Source organism: Carcharodon carcharias, chromosome 13 (genome assembly GCF_017639515.1).
Source record: "Carcharodon carcharias isolate sCarCar2 chromosome 13, sCarCar2.pri, whole genome shotgun sequence".
Taxonomy (NCBI): domain Eukaryota; kingdom Metazoa; phylum Chordata; class Chondrichthyes; order Lamniformes; family Lamnidae; genus Carcharodon; species Carcharodon carcharias.
In genome coordinates this window covers 39,292,195-39,312,017 of record NC_054479.1, presented here as the reverse complement: position 1 = coordinate 39,312,017, position 19,823 = coordinate 39,292,195, and the positions used below count along the sequence as shown (strand labels likewise).

Here is a 19,823-nt window from a genome sequence, read left to right as displayed (position 1 = left end):
TGCTGCTTCACAACATGACTTGGGATTTTAGGCAGACTCAAGCTTAAAGGAGGTTACCGAATCAGTCAATTTTCTGCTCTGCTCAATAAATCAGCCTATCTACAACTCTGATATTAAGCATGCCTGTGTGCCTGTTGAAAAATACCACCTTGAATCAGCACTAGCTCTAGAATTAATAGGCTATTTATTCCACCTCTTTGGCAACTAGAGAAGCTAGAATACCAAGCCCTTTTATTTTCATTTGTCAATACCGGAGAGAGTAGGCATAGCGATAAAACCAGCTGTTTTTCTTTCATTTCCTTCTATTAGAGCTACAAGCAACTAACTCACCACAATATTTTTTGATAAAAGCAAATAACTGTGGATGCTGGAAATCCAAAGCAAAATCAAAAACAAAAATACCTGGAAAAACTCAGCAGGTCTGGCAGCATCAGCGGAGAAGAGCACAGTTGACGTTTCGAGTCCTCATGACCCTTCAACAGAACTAAGTAAAAATAGGAAAGGGGTGAAATATAAGCTGGTTTAAGGTGGCGGGGCGGGGGGGGGTGGGGGGGGGGTGAGAGAGGGAGGAGGTGTTGGGACAAGAAGAGGGAACAGAGATGGACCATGTGAAAATGATGGAGGGGTGGAAATTGGAAGCAAAATTAATAACCCCCCCCCGGCGGCATTCCGTAGGGATCGTTCCCTCCGGGACACCCTGGTCCACTCCTCCATCACCCCCTACTCCTCAACCCCCTCCCACGGCACCTTCCCATGCAACCGCAGAAGATGCAACACCTGCCCCTTCACTTCCCCTCTCCTCACCGTCCAAGGGCCCAAACACTCCTTTCAAGTGAAGCAGCATTTCACCTGTACTTCCCTCAACTTAGTCTACCGCATTCGCTGCTCCCAATGCGGTTTCCTCTGCATCGGAGAGACCAAACGCAGACTGGGTGACTGCTTTGCAGAACACCTTCGGTCTGTCCGCAAGCATTACCCAGACCTCCTGTCGCTTGCCATTTCAACACTCCACCCTGCTCTCATGCCCACATGTCTGTCTTTGGCTTGCTGCATTGTTCCAGTGAAGCTCAACGCAAACTGGAGGAACAGCACCTCATCTTCCGACTAGGCACGTTACAGCCTTCCGGACTGAATATTGAGTTCAACAATTTTAGATCATGAGCTCTCTCCTCCATCCCCACCCCCTTTCCGTTTCTTCCCCTTCCTTTTTGTTTTTTCCAATAATTTATATAGATTTTTCTTTTCCCACCTATTTCCATTATTTGTAAATGTATTTCCATCCATTATTTTATCTCTACCTTTTAGCCTTTTTAGATTCCTTCACCTCACCCCACCCCCACTAGGGCAATATGTACCTTGTTTGTCCTTTCTACCCTTAATTCCTTTAGATAATATCACCACCTTCAACACCTCCTTGTCTTTTTGTCTGTGACATCTTTTGGTTATCTCCATCTATCACTGGTCTTTTACCTAGCTCTTCTTGTCCCAAACCCCACCCCCCACCAAACCAGCTTATATTTCACCCCTTTCCTATTTTTACTTAGTTCTGTTGAAGGGTCATGAGGACTCGAAACGTCAACTGTGCTCTTCTCCACCAATGCTGCCAGACCTGCTGAGTTTTTCCAGATAATATTTTTTGATATCATGTTAAGGAAATGAGTTGCTTCCTCTTTTTTTACTAATGAGTGTAGGTCGATATCACTTACTCCAAGATGGAAATGCATAAATGGGCCTGGCACATCAGTCACTTTATAGCTCTCAACCCCGATACTGTTTCTTTTGCCAAATCGTTTGCTTGGTGACTGCTATTTACTTTCCTGATCCAAAAGTTGCAAGTTTTTATCAAAACAGTTACAGTTATTGCCAAAGGAAATATTTTGTAGAGATTGTAAATACCACAGGGATTATCTTTCTATGAACTCTGCAGCGAAAACTTGACATGTCCTCTAAGAAACAATTACATTGGGGCTGAAATTCTGCAGGGGTTCCACCTGTGTCCTGTTGAGTTTTAGGATGAAACTGTTGGAATCCTTATTGAATTTCAGCCCCATTGTTTCAAAGCAAACCTGTGAAGATACAATCCAAAGGCATAGTGTTCATTAATTGAAACGCTGTCCCCTGGTGAGCCAACATAATAAACATTCAGGCTTGGGCTGATTAGTAGCAAGTAACATATGCACCACACAAGTGGTAGACAATGACCATCTCTAACAAGAGAGAACCTAACCAACTACCATTGTTAGATCCCCCACCATCAACATCCTGGAGGTTACCATTGACTAGAAACCTAACTGGACCAGCTACATAAATACTGTGGCCACAAGAACAGGCCAGCGGCTGGGAATTTTGCAGTAAGTAACTCACTCATGACTTCCCTAAGCCTTTCCACCATCTAAAAGGCACAAGTCTTGAGTGTTATGGAATACTCCTCATTTTCCTGGATGAAGGTGCAGCTCCAACAACTCAAGAAGCTCAACACCATCTGGGACTGCTCAATTGGCACCCCATCCACCACCTTAATTATTCACTCCCTCCACCACTGATGCACCACGGCAACAGTGTGTACCATACACAAGATACAACGCAGCAACTCGCCAAGGCATCTTTGCCAACACCTTCCAAACACATGACCTCCATTGCCTAGAAGAACAAGTGCAGCAGGCGCATGGGAATATCACTGTGTGCAAGTTCCCCTCCAAGTCACATAGCATCTTGACCTGGAATTATATTGCCATTCCTTTATTGTTGCTGGGTCAAAATCCTGGAACATCTTATTTAACAGCAGTGTAGAAGTATCTCAAGTGACTGCAGCAGTTCAAGAAGTCACCACTTGCTCAAGGGAAATTAGGGATGGATAAAAATGTTGCTCTTGCCAGTGATGCTCACATCCCACAAATTAATTTTAAAAAAATCTTGGAACACTACACATTCACACCTCATTTTGATGAGATTTTATGAACCATGAACAGAAAGTATTTAGTTTCTCCATGTCACCTAGCCTATAGTTTACACCTACCATTGACATTAGTATTAGTTTGGAACAAGTTGCTGGTGCTGCAATTAGATGTGTCAAATTACACACATACCTTCCACATTCAGATCAACGTTAAACAACAATTACAACCCATTTAAGTTTAATAGATCTGTAAACCACTTACTTACCAGTTGTTTCCCCATTCAATCATGGTCCCTGGCTACAAAGGGGAAAAAATAAATCACATTTGATATTAGATTCACAGAATCACAGTGCAGAAGAGGCCCTTTGGCCCATCGAGTCTGCATTGACACGAGAAACACCTGACCTACCTACCTAATCCCATTTACCAGCACTTGGCCCATAGCCTTGAATGTTATGATGTGCCAAGTGCTCATCCAGGTACTTTTTAAAGGATGTGAGGCAACCCGCCTCCACCACCCTCCCAGGCAGTGCATTCCAGACCATCATCACCCTCTGGGTAAAAAAGATTTTTCTCACATTCCTCCTAAACCTTCATCGAACATCTGATAATTGCTGGAATAAAATGACTCCCTTTAAGCAACTAAGGTATTGAGTCCTAGTAACAGGAGTAAAAGCTATTCACCCCATCTTACTAAATTAAAACATACCCACCTTAATTTACAGCTAAGAATGCAACACATAGATTCAGCTATTCACGACCCTAATAGATACACTGATTTTTTTGGGCCACTTTGATGGTCTGCTTTGTGTATGCGATGTGGAGAAAAGACAAATTGCACATTGAGCTAATACTAATAGAAAAGGAAAATACTGTGGATGCTGGAAATCTGAAATGAAAACAGAAATTGCTGGAAACACTCAGGTCAGGCAGTATCTTTGGAGAGAGAAACAGAGCGCCTGCCCCCCTTCCCCCTAATGACCTGACTACTGGAGGCTTGAGGCCTGGAATGACTAATTTTTCCAAGTTTATATATTTACAATTAATTCCTGCCTTGCTCTTGATTTTAAAAGAACCTGTATTAAGCCTGTATTGAATTTTTAAAAGTTAATTTGTAGACGTTGTGATTGTGCTTTCATTAAGTCCCGCCCGTGGACGAGGTTTCATGTTTTTTCTGAAGCCCGCCAGGGCTCCCGGCCTGCCCGCCAACCTTAAGGTTGGACCGGCAGGTCCACTGATCATGTTAGCTAGTTTTTTAATGGCTTTAATAGGCCGTTGACAGTTCGGTGGGCGCGCAGCCGATTCAGCTGGCCGCCCGCCGAACTGAAAATCTAAATGACGCAGGCTGACATCGGGATGCACGCCCGACATATCCCCACATCATTTTACGTGTCAGCGAGTGGGCCGCGCCCCCACTCGCTGAACAGAAAAATCTGCACCTGGTGATGTATGAACCAAAGGGAATTGTACTATTTTAGGGAACTATCGCGAACAGATTAATTTGGGGTTGTTTTACCATTTTGGGAACTGTCTTGAACAAACCATTTGTGCTATAGGGGAGGATTTTCCCACATGTCCGCGTGTAATATGATGCACGGTGAGATCGGGTGAGCTTCCCGACGACACCGCGATATTTGGTTGGGCAGGCGCGCAGCGGATATCATCGTCATCATATCATTAATTAACGGGCCACTTAAGGCCCTCGACTCACCAATTGACGCCGATTTTTCGGGGCCTGTGCGATCTTCAGGTCTGCGCACAGGCGCAACGGGCAGGGCACGTTTGTATAAACATCATCCACGGGCGGGATAAGAGGGCTCACTGGGGTCGCGAGTGTCCTCTCTCAAGTATTGATTTTTCAAAGTTTTTGAAACTTGCCTGTGTGATCTGCAATCCTTCAAAACGCATACCAGCTGCTTTGTCTGGACTCTTAACCCTCAGCTCAGCACTCTGCAGTGAGGAATCTTTTTTGGGTCTGCAGGTTTCAGGAAGCCTTCCTATAGCCTGGGAATGGGAGTTGAACTCTCCACTAGAGGCACCTCCTCTGAGGAGGAAGAGAGGGCTAGAAGGGGGAGGAGGCCAGGAGTGCACATTCAATCTTCAGGGGAGCCACCTTTGGGAGGACAGGCGCAGGCACAAGGGGTGCGGGGCCAAGAGGTAGACCAAGGCGGAAGTGGTCACAGAAGACACCACTATCCAGCTGCCAGGGTATACAGGCGGCGAAGCAGCTACCTCAATATGTCTGAGGTGCAGTGCCGAAGGAGGCTCCGTCTCTCAAGGGAGACAGTCAACGATATCTGTCAGATGATTGGGCCTGAGCTCTCCCCTAACTGTGTGGGTGGACACCCCAAGCTAGTGGCTCTAAAGGTCACAGCCGCCCTCAACTTCTATGCCTCTGGCTCCTTCCAGGGCTTGGTGGGTGATCTTTGCAGCGTCTCCCAGGTTACAAATGCTCTGTTCAGGCGTGCACTGACCTTCATCCACCACCATTAAGACTAGGCAAGCCAGACACAATGAGCCAGAGGCTTCGCGGCCATTGCTGGCTTCCCCTACGTCCAGGGTGCTATAGACTGTACACATGTGGCCATCAAGGCACCAGCAGGTGAGCCCGGTGTCTTTGTCGATAGGAAGGGCTTCCACTCCATGAACGTGCAGATAGTGCGTGATCACAGGATGCTGATTCTGCAGGTCTGTAAAGGTACCCAGGCAGCTCCCATGACGCCTACATCCTCAGACACTCCCAGGTGCCGGGGCTCTTCAGTGCTCCAGCCCTGCTGAATGGATGGCTGCTGGGTGACAAGGACTATCCCCTCAGAAGGTGGCTCATGACGCCTCTCCGCCATCCAAGAACAGAAGCTGAGCAGCGGTACAATAGGAGCCACGCCTCCACAAGGGCTGTGGTGGAGAGAACCATCGGTCTTCTCAAGATGTGCTTCCGATGCCAGGACCACTTGGGGGCCGCACTCCAGTACCTCCCAGATCGTGTGTCAGTGATAATGGTTGCATGCTGCGCTCTCCACAACCTTGTGCTGGAAAGGGGGGATGCTGTGGGCGATGAAGACGTTGACGCATTGGCTGCAGCTGCACACGATGAGTCCAGCAGTGAGTCCGAGGATAAGCACGCGCAGGGAAATGCTGAGGGGGTAGACGCTGACCCGGGCATACTCCAGGGAAGCAGGGACACTCTGGAGGCTTTAATCCAGTGAACCTTCAGCTAGCACACCACAGATGAACCACCAGGACAAGCCTGGGCTGTAGGTTCCATACTCGATACCTAAGTGTCAAATTTTCCAGGTTAGGAACTAAAGGCCTTGTTAATAAAGCTGAATGTCCCACAAAGCACTCCTAACATTTTTGGAAATAATACACATGCAGAAGAGGCACCCTCAGCCATGGTCACAAAAGCATCAGTGATAAACCCTGTGGTGTGCCTAAGGTGCCTTATGTTTACGTTTCCGGGTGCTATGTCTTGGTGCTGCCCCATCGCTGGGAGTGGCATCTGAGACAGCCTAAAACAAAAACAGAATTACCTAGAAAAACTCAGCAGGTCTGGCAGCATCGGCGGAGAAGAAAAGAGTTGACGTTTCGAGTCCTCATGACCCTTCGACAGTTCTGTCGAAGGGTCATGAGGACTCGAAACGTCAACTCTTTTCTTCTCCGCCGATGCTGCCAGACCTGCTGAGTTTTTCCAGGTAATTCTGTTTTTGTTTTGGATTTCCAGCATCCGCAGTTTTTTTGTTTTTTTCTCTGAGACAGCCTGCTGACTCTGCTGTCCTGTTGGCCTCGATGACCTTGGTGGTCGTTCTCTGGCCCGTGGAGCATGTGCTGGCCCCGCCTGGGACGGAGTTGCCAATTCCACATCCGGCATCTACCCAGTCGTGGCAGTCTCACTGGATGCTACAGTCACTGGGAGAGGAACTGAGGAGCTGCCGCCCTCATCCGGAGCGTCCTGAGAAGTGCCCGCAGAGACGACAGGCAGCTGCTGCACCGAAATGAGATCGTTTTGGACCTCTCTGCTCACTGTGAATGGATGGGCACTGAGCTGGGAAACTTGGTGTCCACCACACCATCTCCCACACAGGCACTGACCAGCTGAGGTCAATGCCAATGTGAGGGCTTGTTGCTCAGAGTGCATCCCCAGGAAGCCTTCATGGGTCTCCTGGAGGAGGCTCTCCATGAGAGTCGCCATTCTCTCCATGAAGGACACATGGCGCTTGGACATGATTGCTTCAGCGTAGAATCCTCCACCACGGAGACCAATCCAAGCATTGCCTCATGTATCTCCCCCTGATGCTCCCGCAAACCCGGCCGCATTTCCTGTGTTTGCTGCGTCGCGGACGACTGCAGAAGCACATCATCAGGCATCGGTTGAGCATGTGCCTGGTCCCCTGCAGTCGTCCGACTGCTGATGCAATGACCACTCTCTGCCTCTGCCAGCTCCTCCAGTGACTGTGAAGTGCCCTCACTGCTGTGCCCCGGGACACCAGCCGATGTTCTAACTCCCACCAAGGTGCTTGTATCTGCTCTGGTGCCTGCCTCGCAGAGATGGTGTGACACTTGTGAAACTTCAGGACCCTCAGGTGTGAGAGGGGGCCTCTGCTGCTCCCCCTCCCGGCCCTGCTCCGCTGATGCTGAAAGAACAAAGGTATTGGATCAGTTAACGTGGAGACAATGACAAAGTGCATCCCTGTGCCCCAGATCATTATGCGCTCATCCTTCCATAAGCAATGGTCAAGCCATGTTGCAAAATTAAATCACTTAACATTCAGCACTGCCATGGCTGTTGGGAGAACGATGCTGACCTCACTGCTGGGCATACATACCTGGCTGTGGCACCCCAGCCTCACCGACACCAGTGGACCTGGGCACATCCAGGGCCTCCTGCTCAAACTGGCTGAGAATCGCTAACTGCGCCTGGCCGCCACCCGTCCTCACCCGTTCTGCAGCATTATGAGCATTCTTCTCCTGAAAATGAGAGAAGAGCACTGATTTGTACAAATTGTACATGGACTCTCTTTGCACACGGCCCACCCCAACCAGAGTGGGACATATCATGGCTCCAAAGCCTCCACACCCCGCTGCTGCTGAACACTCACACAAAGCCCAGCCCCCACTGGCCACATGCTGCCTACATCACATTAGGCACCACACGGCATATCCTTTCATAGCAAGGAGGTACAAGCACATGGAGTGCAGAGGGAAGCAGATGGTTTGCTGCCAAGCCACCTTGAAGCTCCCCTCCCAGCATGTCATCACCCTGACTTTGGCATGTCCTGGAGTTCCAGCACTGCAGCTCCTCCAGGTTGACCCCAAAACAGTCGTGTGTGTCTCTCAGTGTATCACATGCTGCGGGCGTAGAACCCACCTCATCACCAACCTCTGAGGGTGATCTCGGCAGGGGCAATATCTGCTGGCCCACCCAGCAAAGGACACATGCCATCAATGATTCAATACAGTCACTACACTCAGACTTTTGGGGGGGGGGGGGGAAGCAGGGGGTAAGCCGACCTGCTGGGCTAAGTGGCTAATGCCAACATTACCCTTGCCCTTCCAGAGTCCAACAAGTCGTTGAAGCTCTTGTGACACTGGATCCAGGTGCACCGCACCATGTCGTGGAAGCTCACCGCCTCCTCCCAGTCATGTGGGGGGTCTCCTCCTCCCATTCTGGGGAGCCAGCACCTCCGTGGAAATTGCCACCTCCTCAAGGAGGGCAGCAAGGCAGTCATCAGAAAAACGAGGGGCACACTGGTCCCCTGCCCTACCCTCCAGCCTGGCCTGTCCTGATGGCCAACCCTCTGGACTTTACAAGGCTGCCAGGCCTTCCTTTATACAGGCTGCTGTGTCGCCATTGGAACTGGCGGGCTGAGCATGCCCATTGCTACCAGCCCACTCCCGCCATGCACAGGAGTCGTGAAGTACGCTGGGTGGACCTTAATTGGCCTGCCCGCATAAAATGGCAGCACGGACCCGATCGCGAGCGGTGATCAGATCCGCACCACCCCCCCCCACCATCCAGAAAATTCTGCCCATAATAAAGCTGACTTTTTTCCTTTCTTTTAATATATATACAAAGTGTCTTGTTTCTTCCTTCCTTTCTTTTTAATAAAGTTATCTTTCCTTGTTTGACCACAAATAATTGTTTAATAAAAAATTGTTTTCACACCTTATTCCTGTTTATCCAGAGCATGGCTTCAAGCCTGAGTGAGACTCTGCAAGGGACTCTCATGCCCTACACTAACAACACCCCCGTCCTGACTATCCATCCCCCAACCTGGCTACCTCTGCCCATCCCACCACTCACGAACCCACTCACTCAGGAACCCACTAACACCTCTGACAGACTTTAGACCAATAAAGCCTTACCTGAACATGGCAGCTGATATTGTAAAAAGGGGGCATGTCCTCTGTGCTGCTTCTCTTTGCCAGTCTTCTCTGTGGATGGTTGCACTGAAGGATGACTGCTGCAGCCAGGATCGGAAGTCCCGGCTGCAAATGCACATTAAGGTAAGTGCACAATGATTTCCGCAGTCAGCAGAGATCAGCGATACATGCTGCACTGCCACCATTGGAAGACCTGGCCAAATGATTAATGACCTTTCACTAGAACTGGAAAAGTTTGCGATAGAAACAAGTTTTAAACAGGCTATAGAGGCAAGGACCATGCTGGTTGGGGGGGGGGGTGGGGGGAACTATGGCTGGGCGTGATGGGGAACAGCAAAGGAGAAAAAAGGCAAGGTCTGTGATAGGGTGGAAGGCAGGAGAGATCACATGACAAAAGGGATGATGGTAAGAGGCAGAAGGAAATGGTAACGGGACAAATAAAGAAATAAAAGATGGGTCTAGCGCAGGTGTAAATGGGAATAGCAGAATGATAACCAACAGGTGCTATCCAAAAAAGAAAAACAGGGGCAAAGGTTATGTTCTAAAATTGTTGAGCTCAGGGTTGAGTACAGAAAGTTGTAAAGTGCCTAATCAAAAGATGAGGTGCTCCTCCAATTTACATTGAGTTTCATTGCAACAGTGTGGGAGGCTGAGGTCAGAGAAGTCAGGGTGGGAGTGGGGCAGAGAATTACAAAGAGAAACGCCTGTCACTATGTCTAACATTTCCAGTTCTGACTAAAGATCAACCCCCTGAAAGATTAACATGGTTTATCTCTCTGCAAATGCTGCCCAATCTGCTGAGTATTTCCAGCATTTCCGGTTTTCTCCCATGGAGTTTGAGCATGTGGTTAAGCTGGTGCATTGAGAGATAAAGAAAAATAATTTTTTATTCTTTCTCCAAGTCTTCCTGCACCAGTCAGTAAGGGTTTCCAGGCCACATGGTGACCAGCTAGTCACTTGTTAATAGAAACAGTACATGTAATATTAGCTCTGTGCTGTGGGCCCTCAGTGGAATATTTTTACTCAGGCACACCCACACACAACTCACAAAACACACACACACACACACACATACACACAACCTCTCTTTATTATATGCTCTCCTATTTGTAATTTCAAACAGAGGTGGCGAATCATTGTTGACAAAAATTCCCTTCACCCCACCCCCGCCACTGCGATTTTCTTGGTGAAATACTGCAACCTTTCTGATTCACTTTTTTAAGCAGGTGCCATGAAAGAGTGGTCAGAAAGAAGTTTGTTTCCACAATTTGTCACACGCTGATATCTTCCATGGGGAGATATTGAGTGCGGGGTCGTTGCTTCTCTAAAGGGAAGGGACTGAAAAAAGGAATAAGTCACCCCAAGTCACTCTCATAGGGAGTGAGACAGGCAGAGATGAACATCCAGGTTTCCATGTTATTAGATAGCGATGATGATGGAGAAGGGTGATAATGCTTTAAAAAGAGGCGACCCAACTCAATACCAAAACCTGATTAATATTAGCTGCTCAAATTTCCAGTTTACTGGTGCACCTCTAAAGAAATCCTACTATATTTGATGAAATTCAATGTAAGCTGCATCACAATGTGTACACAGGAGTAGAATTTCAGAGGAATTTTACAGAATCACTGAATTTTAATGGCACAGAAGGAGGCCATTTGGCCCATCGTGTCTGCACCAGCTCTCCAAATGAGCATTATGACCTAGTGCCATTGCCCTGCCTTTTCCCCGTACCTCTGCACATTGTTCCTAATCAAATAATCATCTAATGCCTTCTTGAATGCCTCAGTTGAACCTGCCTTCACCACACTTCCAGGCAGTGCATTCTAGACCCGATCCACTCACTGTGTGAAAAAGTTTTTTTCAGCTGAAAAATCTCTCGTTTTTCTCTCAGTTACTTATGTTCAATTGATGCACAGGCACTCTGAGGAAATTCACAGCCACAGGATTTTACAGAATGGAAGGAAACCATTCAGCCCATCAGATCTGTGCCAGTTCCCTAAAACAGTTATCCACTTCCCTACCTTTTAAAACTACCGCTGATTCCTACCAGGTAATGGACAGTAAATTCTCTCTTGGTGTGACCTACCTTTAAATAATATGTCCGAAGTTCATAAATATTAGGCCCCATTCTTGGTAATGGTTCATTCCAGAAACTGAATTCTAAGAGTAACTGATTTTTACGAGACAGTAACATCTTGCTCCTCTCCTTTCGGTATTCCAAATATTCCTGAAACATGGAAAACAGTCAATCATCCAAAGCCACAATTTTGAACACTAGTAGCCAGATGCTCAAACTTGAATACACAAGAAAGAGTCTCAAGGTTTCCAATAAACTGGTAAAAAAAAACACTACTTGCATTTATTTATGTAACACTTTCAACTTAATAACACATCCCAAATCAGTTCAGAGAATTGAAACCAGATATTGAGCAGTGTTGGCAGACCAATTAGACTGAAAGCATGATCGGGTGGGTAGGGTTTCAGGAGAATTGTGAAGGAGGTAACAAGTCAGAGAGGTTTGGAAAGTATTCTGGTGTTTAGGGGCAGAATGGCTGTAGAGGAACAATGGGCTGGATTATACGCTTCTGTTTGAAGGTGGGAGGCACATTAAATCCAGCAGGTGGCCTTCTTGCCGCATACCTACCCACCCCTGACCTACTGAAATTTTATGGGGCATGGGGGGAGGTATTAGGTGGCCAGCTCACCATTGGCATTTTCAGGTTCTTAAGTGGCCTTAAAGGCCTCATCACACCCCAGCCACTATCTTACCCGTGATGGGGGCAGGCCCACGCTTTAGCTGTGTGGGCTGGTGTTGGGCAAGGTGGGGGCACCTCCATTGCAGGCCCCATGGGCCAATCAGAGGCACCACCCCCATCCCACACAAAAACGGTCATCCTCTCTTTAACCTTCCCCAACCACTTGAACCCGGCCCCTCAATCTCCTCGCTGACACCCTGACCCCAGGCTTACCTGGGGTCCCTGGCGTGGTGAGCCTGCCTGTTGTTCCAGCCGTGGCCACTGCTCCCAGCTGATGCTGCTGTGGGTAGAGAGTTGCTGGCCAATCCGATGGGGCTGGCAGCACTCTAAGATGGGACTTTCTCCTGAGAGAGTGGTTGGAAGTCACGCCTTAAAGCAATGAATGCTTCTCGCAGTGTTAAGTTGTTGTGGGGTAGCTGTCAGTATTATGGGTAGGCTCCCCCCACCATGTTTCAGTAAAATGCACCCCAATGTTTCAGGAAAGCAATAGGCCAGTGCTGGCACATAAGGGAGATTTTCAGACGAGGGATAGGACATGGAGAAGTAACCTGTAGATGAGGGCATGGATTTGGATGTTGGGGATCCAATGGATGTTGCGAAGGACAAGTGGATGTAGGGAGACCAAGATATACTGGGACAATATTAAAATGGTTAAGTATAACAGAAATGATATTATGGATGAGGATTGGATGAAATAGGAGCTGAGTGTGGTAATGTTGAAGAGATAGCCAAAGGCAGATCTGTGTGGCTATGATATGGGGTTTGAAGCTCAGGTTAGGGTCAGACAGGCTTCAAGGGTTAAGTCTGAGTGAACAGCCAGAGGGAGGAATGAAATCAAGGACCAGAGTGTGGGCTTTTTAAATGGGAGAACATGTTTCCTCCAAACTCATCAATATTTAATTGTGGAAAGTTCATCCATGCCTTAATATTGTACATGCAGCTGGAAAGAACATTGGTGGAATTAAGGGTTGTGATGCAGAGATAGAGTTGGGTATCAATATACATATGAAAGCTGATCCTGTACCTATGGATGATGTCACAAATTGGCAGCATATTGATGAGAAAAAGGTCCACAGGTGGAACATGGGACACACCTGAAGTGTACATGCACTTTCAGGAGGAAAAGCCAATGTAGAACAAGCCAGCAGGAGATGCACATATTACAATTGGTTAAGAGATATGGAACTAAGCTAAGGCACTGTCACGGAGGTGAAATGATGGAGGACGACGGAGTGCCCACTTGATGCAGTGAGTTTGAGGAGGATAAAGTTGTCCGTACCAGCAGTGATGTCTGGTGGCCTGAAATTTGTTTAAAAACGTCAGTAATTTTTAACCTTGGAACGTCTTATAGTCACAGAAAATACACAGTAACACAGGTCACATTAGCACGAGCATATGTGTCTTAACCCATTGTTCTTCCGAATGCACAGTTGCTCATTTACATGCTACTGATTAGAAAGATACAAGCATGTGCACAGACTAATGTTGACTGTATAAAATGAAACTAAGTTTAACTCTCTGAGTCTGGATGACTGAGGGATTGGCTTTCATCTATTACCTGATTCTGTAATAGCTTCTCCATAGCATCTGTCATAGCAGGATAACCACCAGAAAACCGCCACAAATGCACTGTGCAAAATAAAAATGACAAATTTGCCGTGTACACAAAAAAAGGTGTTACAGTATGAAAGAAGAAATTTGGTAATACTCAATAATAAATTATATGCCACGGCATTTTGAGGACTTCCTTCACGATGATGAATCTTTGCTGAAGTACGGTAACGTAATGGTTACGTCACTAGATTAATGATCCAGAGGCCCGGACCACTGATCCGTAGACATGAGTCCAAATCCCACCGTGGCAGTTGGGGAATTTAAATTCAGTTAATTAAAGAAATCTGGAATAAAACAGCTGGTATCAGTAATGGTGACCATGAAACTATCAGATTGTTGTTAAAAAAATCCCACCTGATTCTCTAATGTATTTTAAGGATGGAAGCCTGCCATCCTTACCTGGTCTGGTCTACATTCAGCTCCAGACTGACAACAATCTGGTTGGCTCTTAACTGCCCTCTGAAATGGCCAAACAAGCCACTTAGTTGTATCAAACCGCTATGATAAAGTCTAAGAAGAATAAAACAGATGACCATTCAATATTGACCTAGGAAATGGAAATGACAAAGGCACAAACAGCGCAGCCAAACCTGCAAAGTCCACCTGACTAGGGACTTGTGTCAAAATTGGGAGAGCTGTCTCGCAGACTAGTCGAGCAACAGCCTGATGTAGTCAAAGTCACCAAATCATGCCTGACAGTTAATGTCCCAGAATCCTCCATCATCACCCCTGAGTATGGCCTGATCCAATGACAGGACAGATCCACCAGAGATGACATTACAGTGGTATACAGCCTCCAGGGAGTCCTCAACGTCGGCTGCACACCTGATGAGCTCTCATGACATCAGGTCAAACATGGGCAATGAAACCCCCTGATGATTGCATCAACTACTTTCCTCCTCAGCTGATGAATTAGTACTCCTCCATGTTGAACAACTTGGAAGAAGCTCTGAAGGTAGCAAGGGCACAGAATGTACTCTGGATGGGGGACTTCAATGTCCATCACTAATAGTGACTGGGTAGCACCACTACTGACTGAATCCTCATGGACATATCTGTCAGAAAGATTTACTTGACTTCACCCTCATCAACTTCCCTGTCACAGATGCATCTATCTATGACAGTATTGGTGGTAATGACCACCTCACAGTCCTTGTGGAGTGAAATTACATCTTCATACTGAGGACACCCTCCATCGTGTTGTGTGGCACTACTGCTGAACTAAGTGGGGTAGATTCAAAATAGATCTAGCTACACAAAACACAAATCCATGAAGCGTTGCAGGCTATAAGCAGCAGCAGAGTAGTATACACCTATAATCTGTAACCTCATGGCCTGGCATATCCCTCATTCTACCATTCCCATCAAAACAAAGGCCAACCATAGTTCAATGAGAAGTATAGGAGAGCATGCCAGGAGCAGCACCAGGCATATCTAAAAATGAGTTGCCAAACTGATGAAGCAGCAACACAGGACTACATGCTAACTAGCAGAAGCTGCATTCTACAGGCAGAGCTAAGCAATTCCACAATCAATGGATCAGATCAAATCTCTGCAGTCCTGCCTATCCAATCATAAAAGGAGTTGTCAAGCAACTAACAAGAGCCCAGGAATATGCTGGAAATGCTCAGCTGATCAGACAGCATCTGTGGAGAGAGACAGTGTTAATGGACAGAATTTTCCCATGGGCTTTGGCACCCCGGTGCCAGGACCATATAGGGGTCCTGAGACCACACTTGTTGGCAGCCAGTCAGGTGTTGCAACCGTCCAGAAGGGGGCATCCTAACTGGCCACCTCAGAGCTCGCCATCCTATTAAGAACAGTGGGTGGGTTCACGATGCTGCCAGCAGCACAGGAGCCTAGGCAGTCACGCCAGGAGAGGCGGGCACTGCTCAGGCATGTTGGGGACTGAGAGTGCCTCAACATGGAGAGACTCTTGCTGGCCTGATATCAATAATTAAATAGCTGGATCGGTGCCTTTTATTAATGCAGCTCTCTCTCTGTGGCAGTGGGGGCCTCTGGCTCAGATGCTCTCTAGCCTGCTGCAGAAGGGCTGCTTTCATTAAGCTGGTGGCCTCCCCACACACCGGCAAGGCTGGGTGTTGCTCTGCTGTCATCAAAATGGTGGAGCTATCTCGAATGTCAAATGCAAATATGCAACTTGCCTGCCCACCTTCGTAGAGCAGGCAGCCAAACAGCTTTCCATCCTACTCTTTGGAATGTTTCTGGAGCTGTCCCAATGTGGCTCCTCCTATTTTTCTGCTTCCAAGCCTGTCACCACACATTGAGGGGAATTCAGCCCAATATTTCAGCTCTTTGAGCCTTTGGGTTAACTTTATTTCTCTCTCCATAGAGGCTCCCTGACTTGCTGAGTATTTCCAGTACTTTGTGTTTCTATTTAACTCAATGCTATCTCAAGAGGTGCAATTTTGCAGTACATGGACTTGCGTCAGGTAATTTACTATCTGATGACATGTAGCGCAAGCAAATTCGTGATACACTGCAGACTCACAGCTCAGGTGTGTACTTCTGAAGTTTTAATAGGTCCATTTGATCTGAAGACGAAAAACAGGCGAGGAAAATTTAGGCGAACCATGGGTAAAGTATCAACAAGGTAAAGAAAGGGGAGAAGTGCTGTGACACGGAAAGGAAGGATGGTGGCTGGAGCCAAGAGTAGCAACACGTACCTCACACCAACATTATATGTTTATCTTTAGATGGGTGAGGGAGGGATAAGGGCAGATATGGAAGCAGTCTTCAAGTCATCTGCTTCAACAAACTGCTAAAGGGAAAAGGAGTGTTTGGTATGAAAGAGAAGGTCAATCTTTCTGGAGACAGCTTTAGCCTCTGGGGACTAGTGGGGTAGATTTCTTACTCGATGTCTGGGTGTAAAACCCAGTATTGTGGACCAGTGCTAATTATAGAAACCACCTGATTTTAATTTCCATTGGTTTTGACTGAAATGAAAACTGGACAGTTTCTATAATAGGCAGCTAATGCGCAAAGGCTTGAGTAGCATGTTGAAAATCTACCCTAGTGAGGCCAAAAATGATAACAACCGAAGAATGACTGTGGTTGGGGCTGTTAAAGGTAAGAGAGAATATGAGGAAACATTAAAGTTGGGTACAGATTCAATCAAAGCTAAATGGCAGCCTTACCCGTTTGGTCCTGTTCACCATACAAAGTATTCCAGCTCCCTACGATCTCACACGGGTAGTCAGGATCATTGTGTAGCTTTTGCAATATTTGCCCCCTGTGGTCATGAACAAAGAATTTTTTTCATCAAAAGGGAAACAATCTAAATCTAGGCTCAGCAAATGGATCTTTAAGTGGAGCCGAGTACCTACTATAAAATCTACTGGGTCTTCACATTTTATTAAAAAATGAAGAGGTTAGTTCCAAAAAGTATACAATCCCTTACTAATTGCAGGGGAGGCGATGGCATAGTGGTATTGTCACTGGACTAGTGATCCAGAGTAATGCTCTGGGGTCCTGGGTTTGAATCCCGCCATGGTGGAATTTGAATTCAATAAAAATCTGGAATTAAAAGTCTAATGATTTTGACTGTAAAAAACCCACCTGGTAATGTCCTTTAGGGAAGGTCTGGTCTACTCCAGACCCACAGCAATGTGGTTGACTCTTAAAAAATGCCCTCTGAACAAGGGCAATTAGGGTTGAGCAATAAATGCTGGCCAGTGACACCCACATCCAATAAAGAAAAATGGATGTAGCTCCAGTTTTACCATCAATTAGTCTAATACTTGTAGAAATAAGGACGGCACAAAATAATATGGTCACTAATACTTGAAGAGAAAACAAAGCCACAAAGAACGTTAACAGGCTTTCGTGCAAAGGTTTTTTTTCAGAGGGCGTGAAGGGTTAGGTGGTCTATAGCGCTAAGGTTAGAACACATGGCTATGAAGAAGTGGTGCTACATTTTCTGAGTGAAGTAATAAGTTACTGAAATTCAGTAAGGCAGATGGTAAAATTTTTTGGACATAAATAAGCATCCCTTGAAGCACAAGGAGTTGACATCAAAGCAACTTATGCAACTGCAAACAGACGAGTCTTCCCACAGGTTATAATGCCTTTTCTTCACTGCACCATGCTTCTTAGCTAATACAAAAAAAAATCATCCTTAGACTTTTGAAAACAATCATGCACTCTTAAGTTTTCACAGGACCTGAGTGTTCCTTTCTCTGCTGCTTGCTGTGAGGGAACTACAGTAATTTACCTCTGTGTAAACCAGCTGGAGCGAGTCAAGTGAGAAAAATTAGATAAAACTTGCATACCGCCATATACAACTAGGAAAGGCAAAGGTCACTGGCAACTACTGGAACAATAGCTTAGCAACACAGAGATTGTGTAAATCTTGCCACAGCAAGTTGTGAAAATTAGTCATTTGTAGGCTACTTCCAAAGTGCCATAAAAATCCAACTGATTTGCAAATGGTCTTCACCCATCTTGTGTACTAACATGTATTCCCCAGTTTCACAACATGTCAGTGACTCTTAATGTTCTCTGGAGTACTTTCAAAAGCAACTAAGTTGTAAATCAGCTGGTTAAGAAAAAAAAAGCAGTAAGGGCAAGAAAATGACCCACACATATAAGTCTGTTGCTTCACCATCACTGGCTCAAGTTGGAGTTCTCTTCCTCCTATGATTGAGGAGTCAACATCACTACAAGGACTGCAGTGGTTTATGAAAGGCAACTAGAGATGGTTTGGACAGCATGATTCAAAGCTCAAGATCAACTATTAAAAAAAGACTAAGCTATTTGGTGTGGGAAGCACACAAGTGTAGCTGAACAAATGTTATCCAGAGGGGTGTTTGTGGGGGTAGAGAGCATCAAAAGATTACTTTTTAAATTGCAATACAATTAATTATTTAGTAATTAAATGAAAGCATTCCTATAAAATAAGGTGAAGAAACAGGATAGGATAATTAAACAGCATGCAGAACTGACCATACACATACATGTGGCAAATTGCTGCTGTACTCTATTTGGCCAAGTCAAGAAATTATTTACCTGTTGTATTTTATGAATATACAATGATTGGTGTTATTGAAATTGAAAGAAAATGGCATACCTCCTATTTCTGTTTAGTGTTGTGTATGCTCAAGACTGGATCCTAATAATTGGATAAACATTATAATTTGATTTATAATATGGTGCTCATTTAAGTCACATTCTCGGAGCTTGGCACTCTATCACCCTACTAAATCCAGCTCCTCAGCTTGAAAAAAAGAACCACAAAAAACTGGATTTATGACTCTGCCACCAGGATAAGGGAGATGGATTTACAAATGCGAACATCAGGAGCCAGTTAGCGGTCATTTATAATCTGACCTAAACAAGCTCCAGCATAAAGCAACTATTGGTTAATTATTTCTGAGATGTTTTATATAGCCCAGAAAAGCATGTAGGAAGTGTTTCTATGCTGGAGGATTGGGCCTTACGTTTAAGAAGACTAACTTAATTCAAAATAAGAGAATCAGCAACCATAGGAAATGCTAGTATGAGGAATAGAAAGTGACAACACAAAATGCGGGAATGTACTGCTTAAGAGACTGTATAAAGAAAATCGGTGACTTTGTTTAAGAGGTAGGGAACTTACGATAAACTGTTGTACGCGTCCAGACATTCTGGCTTCACATTATGAACTAAGATAAGAAGAAAAAGCTTTCAGTATGAATTGAACCATCAGTTGACTTTTAATATGGTGATTAAAGATGTGGACTATATGGTGATTAAAGATGTGGACTAAATGGTTTGCACTCACACTGCATTTTATACAAGCTGCTGGTCTCCTTTTTGGAAAGAAGATTGGAGTGAGCATCTTTTCTTTGATTTACTTTGTGGACAAATAATGATCGAAACCACCCTTTGTCCTGTTGCTGTCCTTTGCTATTTGCCCTGAAAAAAAAACACATAAAAGTTAATGGCCTGAATTTTGCACTTGTCGGAGCTGCAGACCTCCAAATAAGAAGATAAATCCAAAAATGCTGCAAAGAATGTCAATGCAGCACAATCAAGCACCTGAAAACAGGCCTCATAAAAAAAAATCCCCAGGTAGTTTTTCTTATTTTAAATCCTAACGGAGATTTCATCTCGCCCTTGGATGAGGTTTCATCAAAAATGTAAAGCCCGCCTGCCTGATTGGCCCGTCTGC

The 19,823-nt window shown here is 45.8% G+C and overlaps 1 protein-coding gene across 4 annotated transcripts in view; it reads right to left on the bottom strand.

Annotated features, from left to right (window-relative positions):
* LOC121286452 (protein NipSnap homolog 1-like) overlaps positions 1-19,823 on the bottom strand; it is a 79,511-nt gene that overhangs the window by 11,547 nt on the left and 48,141 nt on the right. For all 4 annotated transcript variants that reach the window (XM_041203573.1, XM_041203571.1, XM_041203572.1 and 1 more), the window contains 6 exons: positions 19,434-19,567; positions 19,269-19,314; positions 16,810-16,904; positions 13,596-13,666; positions 11,368-11,508; positions 3,163-3,194 (listed from right to left, as the gene is read on the bottom strand). In XM_041203573.1, the coding sequence (XP_041059507.1) occupies positions 3,163-3,194; positions 11,368-11,508; positions 13,596-13,666; positions 16,810-16,904; positions 19,269-19,314; positions 19,434-19,567 (519 nt within the window). The remainder of the gene's footprint in view (positions 1-3,162; positions 3,195-11,367; positions 11,509-13,595; positions 13,667-16,809; positions 16,905-19,268; positions 19,315-19,433; positions 19,568-19,823) is intronic.